General features: G+C 40.6%; 1 protein-coding gene across 1 annotated transcript in view; it reads left to right on the forward strand.

Moving 5' to 3' along the window:
- Positions 1-14,962: 14,962 nt before the first annotated feature.
- The window catches only part of POU3F3 (POU class 3 homeobox 3), a 16,311-nt gene continuing 14,540 nt past the window's right edge, over positions 14,963-16,733 (forward strand). The window contains exon 1 of the mRNA XM_009997948.1: positions 14,963-14,995. Within this exon, the coding sequence (XP_009996250.1) occupies positions 14,963-14,995 (33 nt within the window). The remainder of the gene's footprint in view (positions 14,996-16,733) is intronic.

Genomic DNA, 16,733 nt, shown 5'->3' on the forward strand with positions numbered 1-16,733 from the left:
TGTCTGGGTGTGCAGAGGAAAGACCCATGTTGCAGGATGGAAGATGCTGTTTCATGAACCGGGGAGCCAAGCCCTCGCCGTGTGCAAGGCGGCGCAGAGCCGTGCTGAACACAATGGAGATTGTTTGTTTATACCAGCTGAAGAGAAGGGAACATATTTGTTTTGAGTAAGCTGTGTTAGAATACATATTGTTTTATATGCCCAGGCCTCATTACACTGTGCTAGTCTTCAATATGGATCAGATCCGAAAACTGCTCAACATACTGAAATAAATGTGAGCTCTACCCACAGAACATCTCCAGACTTAGGCCTCATGTCTATCAATGTCAACTCAAAAAAACAAATGTTCAAAAAAGAAAAACAGCAAAAGTATCTTAGAGAAAGTGGAGGATGCTCACGTGCAGTAGATGTCATTCAAGGGGATGCTGAGGAATTACTTGGAGAGAAAGAAATCCATGTAACAAGACTGGAGAACAGAATGGGCCTAAAAGAAAAGGAGAAATAATTAAAATTCACTGAAAGAAATATGACTTGCACCAGTCACATTTGCATTTTAAAAGTTATTTAAATCTTTCCTTCATGTTAGAGATGTGGACACATTAACATGCCCTCTGGCAAAAGTGGCCACAGCCCATATTTTGCTTAAAGGTAGAATTGTGATAGCATCCACAGCGGAAGAGTTAAAGAACTGTTCAATAAACAACCTGAAGTGCTGTAAGCTGCATTCATATGAGGCAAGGTATGAGCCAACGGAGAGAGACATTCAGCTGCAATCAAAGAGGTTCTGAACCTAACTGAGGGCTCACATGACAGTTGGGATCATTCTGAATCTCTTCCAATGCAGATAAAATAGCATCAAAAGCAGGGAGACATTTTTCTTTCTTTTAAGGATGAAAACACAACATCATTAGTCAAATTTACTCTGAACTTCCACCTCCTCGTGTTGATTTGTACTCAGGTTGAGTAAACATATCTTTCCATCACAGTAAATAAATGTAAAAGCCTATCAGTATCTTAATTGCTTAACGAAGGATGCAGTGTGGGGTGTAACACTCTTTTTGACTATACTGTTGAAGTTAACGACCTCTCAAAAACACCTTTTATACGTCTTGGCAGTAAAAAAAAAAGCTGTTCTTCTTGAAAACTGTGCTTATCAAATGTCAACCATTTTGCAATCATTTTTTCCTAGTGTTGGGGAGGGGGTGGAAACCTCTGAGGACAATTTTCCAGGTGGACCATTGTGAAACGGAATTTATTGCTTTGACATGCTGTCCTTTGCAGGTCCACACACCACAGAGAGGCAGAAAAAAAAAAGCTGTTCTTCTTGAAAACTGTGCTTATCAAATGTCAACCATTTTGCAATCATTTTTTCCTAGTGTTGGGGAGGGGGTGGAAACCTCTGAGGACAATTTTCCAGGTGGACCATTGTGAAACGGAATTTATTGCTTTGACATGCTGTCCTTTGCAGGTCCACACACCACAGAGAAATTAAGCTTGAGAAAAGCAAGAAATCCACAGTAACTGCAGAACTTCCACAGTGTGGAGGAAATAGTTCCAACTGAAAATGGCCACGGTACTGAGCAGGACCATTGCCTGGGAATGAGGGGGGTGAGAGACTCAGCCAACGAATGTCAGGCAGGAGCCTGATCTGTGATGCTTAGCACACACCTAGGGACATCTGGGAATGTGCCCTCCTCTGTCTTTGCACACCTAGTGCCCTGGGTTGAGACGACCCGTGGGAGAAAGCAGTTGTTCTGGTAAAAATCAAGCCATTTAATACAGGTGCAAGTAAAATCAGCTTTCCAATGTGAGGACAGTGAGGGAGATGGGAATGCCACACATCTGAGATTGAAATCTGGCTCACTGTGGGCAGGCAGGCAGAGCGCAGAGGCACAGCTGCCAGCCTGACATGATGGATCAGAAAAGCTACTAAGAAACTGCGAGAGTCCAGGCAATTGAAGCAAAGCAAAACATGAAAAAGGCAATAGGTCAGCCCACCTTAACAATCTATCAATTAAACAATCATCCACTTCCAAAGGCGTAGGATGTCCTAAACAGTAGACATCCCAGTGTGTGATCACTACCATGATAAAGGGACAGGCTTACCAACAGGAATTAATAATAATAATTACCAAGAGTGTTAATAATTTTGGATAGGTCGTTCTGTAGTGAACCCCTCTGAGGAAATAACATGGTTGGGCTTTTTGGCTTAATTCTATAGTCCCATATCAGGTTTATTCAGCACACTGGAAAACAAAGGTGTGTTCAAAATTGTCCATTATGTGGGAGGCTTTTGCCAAAATCTCACCCTCCTTCGGTTAGTCAGCAGTGGTGAGTGCTGTGGAGTCAGCTTCAGCTGCTTGCTCCAAAACCCTGAAGCTTTCAGAAACATTCATTTCAGCTGGCATCTCTCAACAGCTCATTGTTAGGATTTGTTCTCACTGGCATGGATGAACTGAGACCGATGTATGGGGCAATCCAGCGTGACAGTCTTCAGCCCCAGAAGTGGATTCCTGCTCTCCTTAGTGTCCAGGGACCACCACTTGACTCAGAAGGATATATGCAAAAAAATTATCTTTCCTCTCTCATTTGCCTGTGTTAAGCCTAAGCATGTTCTTCCAAATTAGCAATCAGGCAAACTGTGCATGCAGAAATCTGCACTTGTAGAAACTGCTTTTTTTTTTTTTCAACATTCCAAGATTCAATATCTTGACAAAAGATGAAAACCCTTTAACAAATCTGCCCCTAGAGAAAAGTAACTTTTTTTTTATTCCATTTACTGTCAAACTGCATAAAGAAAGTATAGCTGAACATAGTCCTATAGGTTGATTTGTTGCTTTAAATAATGTCACTAATATCCAGATATCAATGTGATGGTGGAGAAAAAAAAGTTCACATTGAGCTAGATTCAATTACAGTCCTAGAAATTGAAATCAAGTCTGATGCTACATGCTTAATTCATGTTCGTGTGACTGAGAAAGGGAGTATCTGGTTTACCTTGAATTTCCTGCTTAGCGGGATGAAAACATGACCCATCACATTAATTAAAAAATAGTTTTCAAGTGTAGCTTAAGTGGTATTGCACTGGCAGGAGGAGACAAACACTTTTTTGTCCTCAACATGTTATAGGATATAAAGGAAGCTGTTCTACAACATTTTCTTCATTTCCTAGGTAGGTCTTACAATTCTTATTGAAGAATAGGAAAAATATCATGACCTCTCACCAGAAGAAGCCGAAGATTCTTCTTGAACAAGAAAAATTAGGCATTTGTCTCTCAAAACCCATAATTCTCTTCTGACCACATAGTTTGAAACAGGTACATATAGGCAATTATCACACATTATGCCTGTATCTACTTATCTCATTTGGGTATTACACCCAGTATTGTATGTTCATATTTAATAGCCAAAAATATTTTATCCTATCAGTGGATTTTCAACCAGCACACATTTGACTACTGATTTCACATATGGGACTGGGACTAACTTTTTTCCTAATATGGTGATGGTACAGGCACTATTTAAATGACTCCTGAGCCTTGTAAATATACACCAGATGTATCTTTTGTAAATGTTACATTTTTCAACATCTCAGCACTTGTGAATAGTTGAAAGCAATGCCAGCCATGCTTTAATGGGGCACAGAAGCGTACTGCGTTCAAAGAAATGGCACACCATTGCAATAGTCAAAATTACAAGTGCTGTCAAAAAGCTACATTTTCGTTTTATTGATTAAGACCAGGTAACGCAGCGCTCCGCAGTGCACCCTCATAAGTGCCTGTTCCAGCTGACGTTTCCCTGCACGGGGATGCACAGAGAGGGATGTGGAGGTCCCAGGGCTGCTCTGGGGAAGGAGGAGGACAGAGCTTTTGTGAGCCAGATGTGCCCCACAGCCATCCCAGATGTGGAGAGGGAAGGGGTGCAGGGGCTGATGTTGCCATATCCATGGTCACCACCTGTTGCCAAGACAGAACTACAGGGACACGCCCTCTTTTCCATTGCAAAGGGGGAAGCAAAACACATATATCTTTGAGGCAATTATACGTTTTCCTGTGGCTCAGGCTCCTGCTGCTTAGTCCTTCCTTGTTGCAGAGGTAACTCAGCACGGGAAGAGGCATCTCTCCTAGGGACCTCCCCTGAAGCACAGAGTGAATTCATTCAGCTGTACAAAGCAGCCACCTCCTGGGCTTTCCTGAACCCCTTTTTTCCCCAAAGCTTTTTCCGTCTTTCCTGTGTCACTGCAGAAATTCAAGAGAGGACCCAGGAGCACACGTGTGACAGACTATGGAAAATGTCCTCTCTGCACTTTGCTGCCTGGCACTGGCCCTAACTATCACCACCACACCCTGCATGCCCCAATGGTCTCCCCTTTGGCACCAGGAGGTAAAAGAAGCCTTCTGAAAATCAACCATCACATTTGCCTGAAAATGGACTTCTCCTTTGCAAGATTTTCCCCCCAGGTGTCTCACAGATAAGAGGAAAGGCCCTTATCATGTTGCACAATTACTGTTTTTCACAAGGCAAAGTGCTTCTGCTCTGGGAATTCTCTGCTGGAGTTGCACGATGCACCTCAGTCCAGCAAATCAGCTAAAATCACAGCTAGGTGACACATGACAATAAACTTAGAGGGAATGGACTAGATGTAATGCCCCACTACAAGTATTATTTCCAAGTTCACAGGCTTGCAAATTAAAATGTCCCTGGATCACTGCCATAAAAAAGAACATTAAAAATCAGGGGAAGAGGTCTGGGCATCTGTTAGAAGCATCTAATATATACCAAATGTGTATGCTGAGCTTCTTAGATATATGCGTCACTGAAATACTGCCTAGGACTAATGTAAAAGCAGAAATATTTTAATTGTATTTTTCCATTTGATATTCAAATGAAAAAAATATATCTTATTAAACACAACACTTGGCTTTGCTGTTTTAATAAAAAATAAGTTGTTGAGGAAAATAAAAGCAAAACTACATATTCTTTTCCGTATGATGATCAAATGAGCCTTTCATGTTTCTATCTTATACTTCATTTTTTAGCATTTTGAGGCAAATAGCAGATATCAAAAGTTAGTAAATAATCAAAGACTTATTCAGTTTTTCCAAACTGTCATGCTGTTTATCTTGTAATAACTGATCTCTTAGGTAGCATAAGATATTTAATTGCTACTGAAGATTATTTCAATGAAAAAAAGAGATGACGTTTTCCCTTACCCCTCAAAAAGACAAAACTATACTCTTCAAAAAAGACACATGCCGACAGATAGATTCTGATCTCTTCTACACACACACAAGTGCAGTAGCTAATTTTACAAGATTTGATAGGAGCTGCATATATGAAATTACACCCTGTCCTCCTGACTGCACATTCCACATGTAAAATGGCTTAATTTGGAAATAAATATTGTTGCTGATAAATCCAGACTCTGTAGTCTCCAGGCATCCGACTAACCAAACCTATGAAAATATTTCAAAAAGCAGCTAAGTATGCACAGCAACTGCATTTTAAAGGGACTTTTTACAGTGTTGGCAAAGTGCATATTCATGTATCCCCCCTGACATGATAGACTGTAATGGCTTCGGTCTGTCATGTCAACCATCTGCATATTAAACAGTCCCTAAGTACACATTGACACAGCAGACCCTAATAGCTCTGAAGCCGTAACAATCTATTGAGTCAATAATATGCATGTTAAAGAGCTTCTCCTGTATTTCCATCAATATCTTTTATCTTTTCGTTAATTTGTATCTTCTCTTTATAGGTATCTTTGGAGTTGAGGTTTTAGGAACCTTTATCCTTTAAGGTGCTGCCACAGATGTGAAACGTGGCACAGAGAAGCATATGCAGTAGCAAAATCCTTCCCTGGTATCAGGGCCAGATCTTAAAATGAGAACTGTAATATTTTTACACTGGCAGCACACATTCTCCCAGATAAGGTGGAAATAGCCCCTCTTTTCTGCTGGGCTAGATCCGGTGCTTGTGAAAAGCCCAGGAAAAATTCCTGATGATTTCACAGGCTTTGGATGGAGCCCAGTGTGATGCTACTCATTTCCTATTACACATTTCCTTCTAATTAAATGAAATAGGTCACAAGGGGAAAATGAAACAAAAGACAAATGTATTTACTTACAGTAATATCAACCCCAAAAAAGACAATCAGAAACAAGAGACAAGATAATACAAAATACACTGTCTCTTCATTAACTTGAAATTATGTCTGGTACCAGAGTCTTAATTCATTCCTGTGTGATCCTGAGATCTTTTATACTGTGGAAGAGGGAGACTGCTATTTCAGGATAGGAAAATGGTGACTTAACTTCCTTTGTCTAAAAAAACTGCAGAGAATAAGCTTAATTTGTTTTTCTTAACTTCACATCACTGTACCATGGTGTGATCCTCTCACACCCTGATCACAGGACTTTCCCACCTTTTTCCATTCCTCTTGCTTTCTGTAAGCATCACAATTTGGCTTACACTTTCAAAAGTGAATCCAAAGTGCAGTTTGTGTTTCCAAAAGGCAGACCCAGGAACAGGAAGGCCACTTGACCCTATCAGCAGATCTTACTGGCCTGAATTCCCCTCTCCTTTCCACTAATTTGACACCGATGTGTCTTTGAAGCACATATGGATTTATTCCAGCACGTTCTTGATTAACTTTCACACCAGTGGAGACACAATCATGGTTCTCTTCCTGTTGCTTTCCAGGAGCATGCAATTTATCCTCCCTCTGCCTTGCCCCATGTCGCTTCCCCAGACACAGCAGACCAGATCATTTGATTCTGCACCTCACTCCAAGACAGCATCCCCTAACCGCATGACAAGCACTGAGGTCACCTGCCCTCTATTAAGTCCTCAGTATTTTTCTTCTTGTAGCCAGCAGGCTTTTCTTCCCAGTGCAATGACAGAGAAGTGAATCAGATGCCCACATACATGCCCAGAGATTTGCTCAACCATGGGCCTGATCCTCAAAGCCTCGAAGTAGTGCAACCCCTTCATCCTACATGCCACCCTGTGTGTTATCAGGACAGGACTTTCTAGACAGTGGGCAATGCAGTGCTTGCACAGCCACAATTTTCATTATTTGAGCTTATCTAGTGATGACCTAGCAAGTAGACTTAGTTTCAGACAGTAGATGATCTTTCAAAATGAATAAAAAGCTATTGAAAAATCAAAACAAATTAACAAAAGCTAAAGGATGGATACCATTTAAAAAAAAAAAAAAAAAAAAAAAAAGTCACTAAAGTCCTACTGTCTAAATTGCCAGAATTCCCTTCCACTAAGGGAGTCAGTCCAAGCAGAGCTCTGGAAGAGCTTATTCCCCTTTATTGTCAGTTCCATTTTGTGGTGACATGGTTCATCACCAAAGCACAGATGAAGCACAGTCCTCTCTGCAACATTATGGGTACAATTTTGCCTATTTGAGGAAAATGTGTCCTCCCTGGAGCTTCTGCAGGAGCTCTCCTTTGCTATTCACTCTGGTCAGCCCTGGTGCTTGCTATGTAGCATCCCAACAGCCAGGACCAGTCCAGTCCCAGTGAAAGCAAGAATATCACACAGCAATGACAGCAGCTCTGGGTCATATATGACATCCACCTGATCATCTGGTCCTTCTGTTTGGACTTAACAAGCCCTGTAGGCTTCCCCTTACTTACCAGAGTCACCAGGCAATGGCCAAGAAGGACAAGAGAAAAGCTGCAGGCCACACAGCCAGAAAGAGCATCACAATTCCAGTTGTTGTTACCCTGATTTATGAAGAGAGGTCATACAGTCCAACCCCACGTTAGACCAACAGACACCTGCCACCAGGAAAAAGTCACTGAAAGTCCTACTGTCTAAATTGCCAGAATTCCCTTCCACTAAGGGAGTCAGTCCAAGCAGAGCTCTGGAAGAGCTTATTCCCCTTTATTGTCAGTTCCATTTTGTGGTGACATGGTTCATCACCAAAGCACAGATGAAGCACAGTCCTCTCTGCAACATTATGGGTACAATTTTGCCTATTTGAGGAAAATGTGTCCTCCCTGGAGCTTCTGCAGGAGCTCTCCTTTGCTATTCACTCTGGTCAGCCCTGGTGCTTGCTATGTAGCATCCCAACAGCCAGGACCAGTCCAGTCCCAGTGAAAGCAAGAATATCACACAGCAATGACAGCAGCTCTGGGTCATATATGACATCCACCTGATCATCTGGTCCTTCTGTTTGGACTTAACAAGCCCTGTAGGCTTCCCCTTACTTACCAGAGTCACCAGGCAATGGCCAAGAAGGACAAGAGAAAAGCTGCAGGCCACACAGCCAGAAAGAGCATCACAATTCCAGTTGTTGTTACCCTGATTTATGAAGAGAGGTCATACAGTCCAACCCCACGTTAGACCAACAGACACCTGCCACCAGGCAAAAGAACAGCCACCAGCCTCTTGAGAGACGGAGACGTAAGAGCGATAAAGAGAGGGTGAATAGCAGAAAGGCGGTGCTGGAAGCAGAGCGCTCCATGTCCCCTCAACAAGCACCCTGTGTGTGTCTCAAGTACGAGGTAGATTCTCATAGGGTCACAATGTTGAGAAGGTCCTTGCTTCCTCCTACCTCGGCCAGCTCCTACCCAAGCCCATCCCATGCCCAGCTGTGGCTGAGCCTGTCCCAGGCTAACCTGATCCTGAGCCCACCAATGTCAGTAGAAAGATCCCCAGTGACGATGAGGGTCTATATCCTCAGGCAAACATGGGAGAACAAAATTTGGGCAGGGCTATGATTTCACTGTCTGTGTGCATAGGATGTCTTCTTTCCCACACAGAGGAACGTTGGCCACCCTTCCCACTTTTTTGGTTCTCAGTGTTCAACACTGCACCTGGAGTTATCTCCCATTTACCAGGGAGCTGATTTAAGTGTCTGACTCAGTCACATATGTTTGGCTCCCTTATCCAGAGTAAGATTTGGCCTACTAGCTGTGAAAACAGCTTATATCACATGTGCTGCAAAGCCTAGCCAGAACAGGCTGAATAAAGGATGAAGTTTAATCATGGAAATGTTGACCTACAAATAGAGAACAAAATGTTAAACCACATGGTATAGGGTGCTGCACGCCCCAAATATCAAGGAGAGGAAAGAAGAATTGAACACATTTGGAAAGTAAAGCTTACTGTTTGGGGTTTGGGTTTTGTGGTGTTTTTTTTTTCTTTCTGCAGATTCAGAGAGTCAGACCCACACTGTTCCTGCTCGCGATGACACCCTGGCATCTGAAGAACAACATGACACCCACCACAAAATGCTGCTGTTGGCTGGCGCCGTCTAAAGTAGTGAGGGTTAGTGAGGGAGGTGAGACTGCCAAAGGAAGGAGAATGGGGGTGTCACAGCAAGTGGGACCCGGCCACCAGCATGACTCAAGTCGATGGGACTTTAGCCTATGGGACTCAAGAGGTAAACGTGATGGGGATGAATGCCCCTTTCATCCCACACCCTTGAACACTAGCTATGGGTTACCTCTAAAGGCTGGGAGGGTCTTTGTCATTATTTTCACACCCCTTTCAGCTGGGACGTTCTCACCTTTGTGGTTTTCGCACAAAGAAGGCAGAGAATCCATTTCCATTTCTAATCACAGCCATCACACAAACAGTTCATCTCACAGGATGTGAAAACTTTCTCATAGGCTTTATTTAACATCATTTGGGGGGTTGCAGAAGACAAAGAAAGAATTTTTAAATCAACAGTCATCTTGCTTTCAATAACTTGCAGGCTTTGTCTTTAGGTACACTGCATTTTAGACAAATGTAGTTAACAGCAGCCAGCCAGGCCTTACTGACTGACAACTGTTTCTTTACAGGATTTCTATGTGCCAAGGAGCTGGACAGTAATACCCATTTGGTATTCATGGAAAGTACTTGCAGAACAATAATGACAATAATTGCTTCTGATTCTTGTGTTTACAACACTGCCAAAGTATCATTAGAGCCTTATTTATAGATAATAATGCTTATTAATCACACATATTTGAATTTTGGAATGTATTAGATTAATATTCTTTTGTAACTTGGTTCAGTACTAATGCTATGAAAAGCACTCTCTGAATGCAGCCCACTGAGAAGGGCTTGCCTTGGAAAAGTTAAAGCATCCAGGCCATCTGCAGGTGAGGGACAAAGGGCATACCTCTTCCTTAGCAGGTAACCATGGGAGCCGGACACGCAATTCCCAAAAGCAGCTCCTTTGGACTAAAATCAGGGGGCAGGCTCCTGAAAAAAAATACCATAAAAGGCGTGATAGTCATGTCATGCTTGAGCTTGCTTTTCGATGCTCTATGAAAGGATTTGCTTTCTACTGCTTAGTAAAGAAACAGGTTTTGAGAGGTGAGGAAGAGGTCTGTCCATCATATCACTCTTTACAGCCCATTTTACCCCATGGATGAGTTTAGCTTGAACCTCAGTATTCCTCCTCAGTGGAGTGGTTGGTAATGAGAAATATAATACAAAAACCACTCCTAATTTTGGTTATTAAATAATTCCAGTTTTTCTATATCAACGTCTGCTGTGATTCAATAGGATGATAGAAGGAAAATGGATTCTTAAAAATGACAGCTACAACAAGCAAAAATGTCACCCAAATCTAAATATCAACTGCCATATATTCATATTCTCCTTTGTCTCCCTGTAGCCCATTACAATGCTGAAAAATACACCAAAGCAACTGCAGTACCAAACTCTCCAATTTTTGGTGTGTGGCCAGCTCCATAAATTTGCATTTAAACAAATAAAATCCAGAACAGCATAGTACGACTTTTTTTTTCTTTTTTTTTTTTTCTTTCTTTTTTCCCCTGAAATGGTTCTTCAAGCAAATTTAAAGAGGCTCTGTCAGTTCAGGGACCACATTTCCATCTAGGGTGGGTTTTTTTCCTTTTTACCCATTCATGATGTAATGTAACAACTATAAACACCAGAAATTAGAGAAATTGGAGAGGGGGTGGTGGTGTATTTTATTCTTTGTGTCCATTTTGTGGTTTTATGGTGTTCCCTGCACAATCAGGATAACCTGCTCCTCAGTGCCACAGCCCCCATTGTCTCCAGGGATCTTTCACAGTGGAAGAAAAAAGAAATAATTAAAATGCAGAAGCTTTAAATTGCAAAGAACACTTGTGGCTTTGCTGCAAACTGCTCCTAGCCGATATATTTTAACAGACGAAATAACAAAGTGAGGGTGCCCCTTTAAAACGTGTCTCACCCATTAATATCTTTCTTTTTTCCCCTGAAATGGTTCTTCAAGCAAATTTAAAGAGGCTCTGTCAGTTCAGGGACCACATTTCCATCTAGGGTGGGTTTTTTTCCTTTTTACCCATTCATGATGTAATGTAACAACTATAAACACCAGAAATTAGAGAAATTGGAGAGGGGGTGGTGGTGTATTTTATTCTTTGTGTCCATTTTGTGGTTTTATGGTGTTCCCTGCACAATCAGGATAACCTGCTCCTCAGTGCCACAGCCCCCATTGTCTCCAGGGATCTTTCACAGTGGAAGAAAAAAGAAATAATTAAAATGCAGAAGCTTTAAATTGCAAAGAACACTTGTGGCTTTGCTGCAAACTGCTCCTAGCCGATATATTTTAACAGACGAAATAACAAAGTGAGGGTGCCCCTTTAAAACGTGTCTCACCCATTAATATTCTAGCGTGCTTTGCTTACTGTGTTTATAAAATGCCAGTATTGAGGTTTCCCAGGAATTTCAAGCCTACCAAGATATCCAGTGCTGAGCACAGCCCAATCATTTCTAGAAGAGGCCAGGATTTAAAATAAAATAAAAACCTGGCAGTGTGGTTAGAGATGAAATCAAAGAGGGAAGTCAGGTCTGAGGTGCAGAGCAGAGCCCTATCCTTATGGGTTTGGGACAACAAAGAGGGGCACCATTCCTGCCCTGGGGACCCCAGCTCCCAGTAGGGGCCAGGGGCCAGCTTGTTCCTGGTTTTGCCGGGAGGAGGCTCATAGCTTCACCCACCACTTCCAGACAAAGAAATTAACCCCTCGGGTATGGGCACTGGGGCTGTGCAGAGCTTTGGATTGGGCCCCTTTCCTACTTTCAGCTTGACACCATCTGGCCAAAATTGATCCTAAAACTTGCTGGTGCTGCATTGAGGAGACTTAGACCGATAACCGGTTGTGGGTTTTTGGTTCTCCTGCTTATCCTTTTCTGAAGAGGAGCCCACAATTATGCCCAGAAGCACACGACCTGCTGCAGGCTTCACAGGACGCAAAGGCATCTATGGCATATTCACCTCTCCCCAGCCATTGGCTGCTCTTGAAAATGTTTGCTATATTTTCCTTAGGTTTCAGCATGTCACAGTGCAGAAAGCTGTCCCTTTAACAGGTCTTTAAAATTTTCATCTTATTCTTTTCTAAAGGTAGTAAGAAATAGCTGGAAGGGTTCAATACTAAGATCCTAATTTCAGAAAGTCAAAACATCAGCATTTAAAATCATAATTCACCCTATGCAGATTCCAGACTTCTTATTTTCTTATTTGAGTAATGAACAATAATTTCTATTATTGATGTCTGGTTTTTTAGGGTGGTAGTGTTTAAATAATTTCTTCCATCTCTCTGAAGGAAAAGGGAAAGAGTTATCACATGGAGAAAGGTGGGCTTGTGTTTTATATTCATAGACCTGATGTTAAACCTATACAAAGACAAAACTAGAAATTTCCAGGGATAGCATTTCACTATCTTTTTCAGCCAGAGATACAAGAAGTCAGTTGCCTATTTCCACATTTGACTTTCTAAGAAGTGGCCACTTTTTCTCTTTTTAAATACTCATTTTTCACAGTTCTTGATGAAGTCAAATAAAGGGGTAAATGCCCAATACCCTTTGAAAAATAGTCCTTTTCCTGCAGTACCCCTTTTCTTTGCCTGTATGGACTCCCTGTATGAAAAAGCTGGCCCTGCCACACAAAATAAATAGATGACCCTACAAACGCTGCTCGCATGCCCCAGCAATGAAGCACGAGTCAGAGTATTCAAAACCAAGTGTCAAGAAAACCCAAGTAGCAAACAGCAAAACCATCTTCCTAACTTAAAGTGGGGTTGCCACAGGTTAGGTTTTTGGATTTATAGATAATGGATATGAAAATCAAGACAGAAAAGTTTTTACTAACTTGCTCACTAACTGTATCTCAGTGGTCACAAAACGTTAAAAATGAACATTCAAGCTAAACACAGAGAGAGTTTCAAAAGTGTCTTTTGGTTATACTATTTTATTTGCTATATTTCTCACTAGAACAATATTATTCTGTTTGTATTTAGTGTTGGTTTTATTGTCAAATAATTATTCTTTCTGGTATCAGATTGCATGATTATTTTGTATTTATCCCTCCAGATACGTATCATGAGCATTTATTTTCCTTATTTTTATCTAATTTATAGCTACTAAAATTTGGAATTCGTAGTTCCACATCGTCTTCACAGAACTGTAAGACACAAGCAGGAATAAAAATAAAAACATACCTTTTTATCAAGCAGACTGCTAACCAAAAGGATAAAAAATAATATTTGTGCATTTCTAAATAGTCCTGTAGGAGTCATATACTTTTATTACATGCTCTATATCATATCATTTCTCCCTCTCTTACAAACCTCTGATCACTTAAAAAAAAGAACTTTCAAAAACATTAAGGCACAAACCTTTGTATGGAGTACTTTTAGTATGCTTTTGATTCTGACAAGATTAATAATTATCCTATATGCATGACACAGTGTTTTTAAATGTTTCTGCTATGAGTTAGGATCGTGCATATAGGTATAAAAGTGGAAAGAATGGTTATTTCACAGCAGAGAAATGTATATTTAAATAAATTGTGATTAAATGGTGAAGCTGTTTAAAAAGGAAAAAAGCTTTTTTTTTTTTTTTTTTCTGTCACAGTTATTCTGGGTTTAAAATATCTGTAGGGAGCTTCAGAAGGGCACTGGGGATTTTTAATGAAAACACAAGCTACTGAAATTTATGGGAGATAACTGGGGGAAGCATAGCAAATGTCCCGGGACTCTGGGCAAAAGTGGCCAGAAAGGGACCTGATGTGTGGCAGGAGAAAATTGTATTCACTCCCTACCCCCACCAAACCACCTTCTTCTGGGCCAGCTGCGACTAGATGCTGGTGCAAACCAGGTTATAGACTAACCAGACTTTTGCTGTCCTTCAATGGGACAGTTTCTAAGTGCTCACAGCCCTCATGACAGCTTGAGCCTCTCCTAGGACTCGCAACTGCCCTTTTCACTAAGCTCATACTCATCAGCACTTTCCATCAGTACAAATACATGGTTTTTTGCCCAACTGTTTATAATGCCCAGTCACATCTATCCTATGTAGCGACTGCAGTTATTGCTGGGCTGGTTCACCAGGGACAAAGAGGATAGATAGAATCTAACCCTGAGATGGCATTGGGTCTAAGGACAAGGTCAACGTGGCCTGTAGACCCAACGCCATCCACACCAAATAAATCCTAAAATAACCCCTCGGCTGATATTAAGGTCCAGTGCAGACACATCAGAGAGCCGACTGAGGGCCAGATCCTGCTCATTGCAATGAGACAAAACTCCAGATGGCTCCAGTGAACAGGACAAGTGGGATTTGGATCATCTTGAGGAGCACAAGGTTTTACTTCCAGAGGCTGAGCTGTACTTGCTCATTGGAGCAGAGCAGTGCAATGATGGAGTCAATAGACCTTGTACTACAGAGAGAACCGAGGGCTACACTTTCTTCCTGCTAAAACCAAGAACAAGGCAGGTGTTGGCACCGCAATTTGCCCCTGAGCTTTAGTGCTGGGATTCAGCTCTGCTGCACTTTCTCTACTAACTTTCCTTGCAGGAGTAATTTTTAAGTAATGTAATGCCAAGTGCCAGAGGGCTCACTTTTTACAACATCAAGCTGAATCATATCAGCTCCCATTCTAAATTTAAAATATGATTGCATTACTTGACTTCATACTTTTTATGAAGGTCCCGCTGTGATGCCGTTTCACAAGGTAGAAAAGCCGATGCAGGTAATACAGGCCCTATCAGTTCATTTCACCTCACTAATCAGCTACTTAAAAATGTTTTCCTTGAAACACTGTACAAAAATAAAATGAATGGTCTTTTTTTATCATTTCCCAAATTAAATTCATATTCCATAATGACCATATTTCATGTGCAAAATAACAAAATACGTTTACATACCTGACTTCACTTTTTTAGTGAACTGCTTGATTTGTAAAATGTTGCATATAAAATTGGAACCTAAAATGAATTACTTGTTTTTTCTTGATATGAAACCTTGTTTAAGTTCACAGCAATTTTTAAAATGATACATTTAAAATATTAATATTTCCCATATATTATTCACTGACTTCCAGGTTTCATCTCAAGTTAGTGGCACTTCATATTTCAAAGGAAGAAGTGTATCTTTTTTTCAGTACTAATGTCTATTAATTCACTTTGTAATATCATTCTGGTTCAGACAAATGAGATTGCACTAAATTGCTTATGCCAAGAATCATGCTAAAGCTGCTGGTATTATATAAAATTTCATATTCTATCACTATTTTATAAGTGGTATTTTATCTCAGTGGCATCTTTTTAGGCATAATTCATAGCCCTGTTTAGTTAATCCTAGAAAGACAAATATATGCACAATTATTTTTATGTTGAGATGGGGGTGTATGCAGATATTTACAGTAAAGTCTGTAACTTTAGCGATTTTTGCAAGGTACACGATGCAAACTCCCAGTGAACTACCTTGACGGATTTTTCTTTATGAACATTTTTAATTTGGGGCAGTTTTCTCTTCCAGCATGTATTTCATCACACGCGTGTATAAACATGCATGTATGTGCACATATACATTCATGAAAAATAGATTTCTGTGGGTGTAGAAATACTTAAAATGCCTCATATGCATATTACGCAACATATGCCATTCATGTAACCATTAAATATCTAAATAAAATACATTTTATAGATATTAATAACATATGTGCAGGAAGTCCTTAAAGGACCTATAAAGGCCTAAACATAGAGGGATTCTTCATCACATCCAAAGAACTGCAAGAACTGTAGATATAAAACAGAATCTTTTTATACGACAAGGTATCTTTTATAATCTTTCCATAAATTCCACATGGCCATGTAACTATTTCCAAAGATATGGATGGAAGTTATACCTGGACAGGCTGAAAATGTTTAAAGAGTAAAGCAGCGTCTAATCCTATGAAATGCCCTTCAGGAGTGAAATAATTACAAAGCACTGGAGCAAGAGTAGCAAACAGCAGTAAGCACATGTAAGGAACCATAAATATACTTCAGTATTTGTATAGTAGACTTTCTCTGAGTGTCATCAAAATCAGGTGTTCAGGAGTTAGAAATCCAACTTCAAGGACTGCAGATTAATACGTTTACATGAATATATAGTCTGTGCCTTAAACTGGAAGTTTGCAACATTGTTAATAATTTATGCCTCTTTTAAACACCTGGTATTTGTTTCCTTTGCATTTTTAAAAAATAAGACTATTTTTTCTTTAAATTTGATCCAACTCTTTAAAAAAATAAATCGCAAAAAAGCTGATGCAAATCCCTGTCACTTGTGAACACAATGAAATTTTATGGAGAAGAGTGAATACAGGAGTGTCTCCTCCTCAGAAACAGAAATGAATGCCTTGCTCCTATACGGTCCTCAAACGTCAGGATTCTGAAATATGAATTAGACCTCAAATGCAAATTAACCTCGGAAGGGGGGGAAGGGGG

This window comes from Chaetura pelagica, unplaced genomic scaffold (assembly GCF_000747805.2).
Source record: "Chaetura pelagica isolate M959 unplaced genomic scaffold, ChaPel_1.0 scaffold123, whole genome shotgun sequence".
NCBI classification, from domain to species: domain Eukaryota; kingdom Metazoa; phylum Chordata; class Aves; order Apodiformes; family Apodidae; genus Chaetura; species Chaetura pelagica.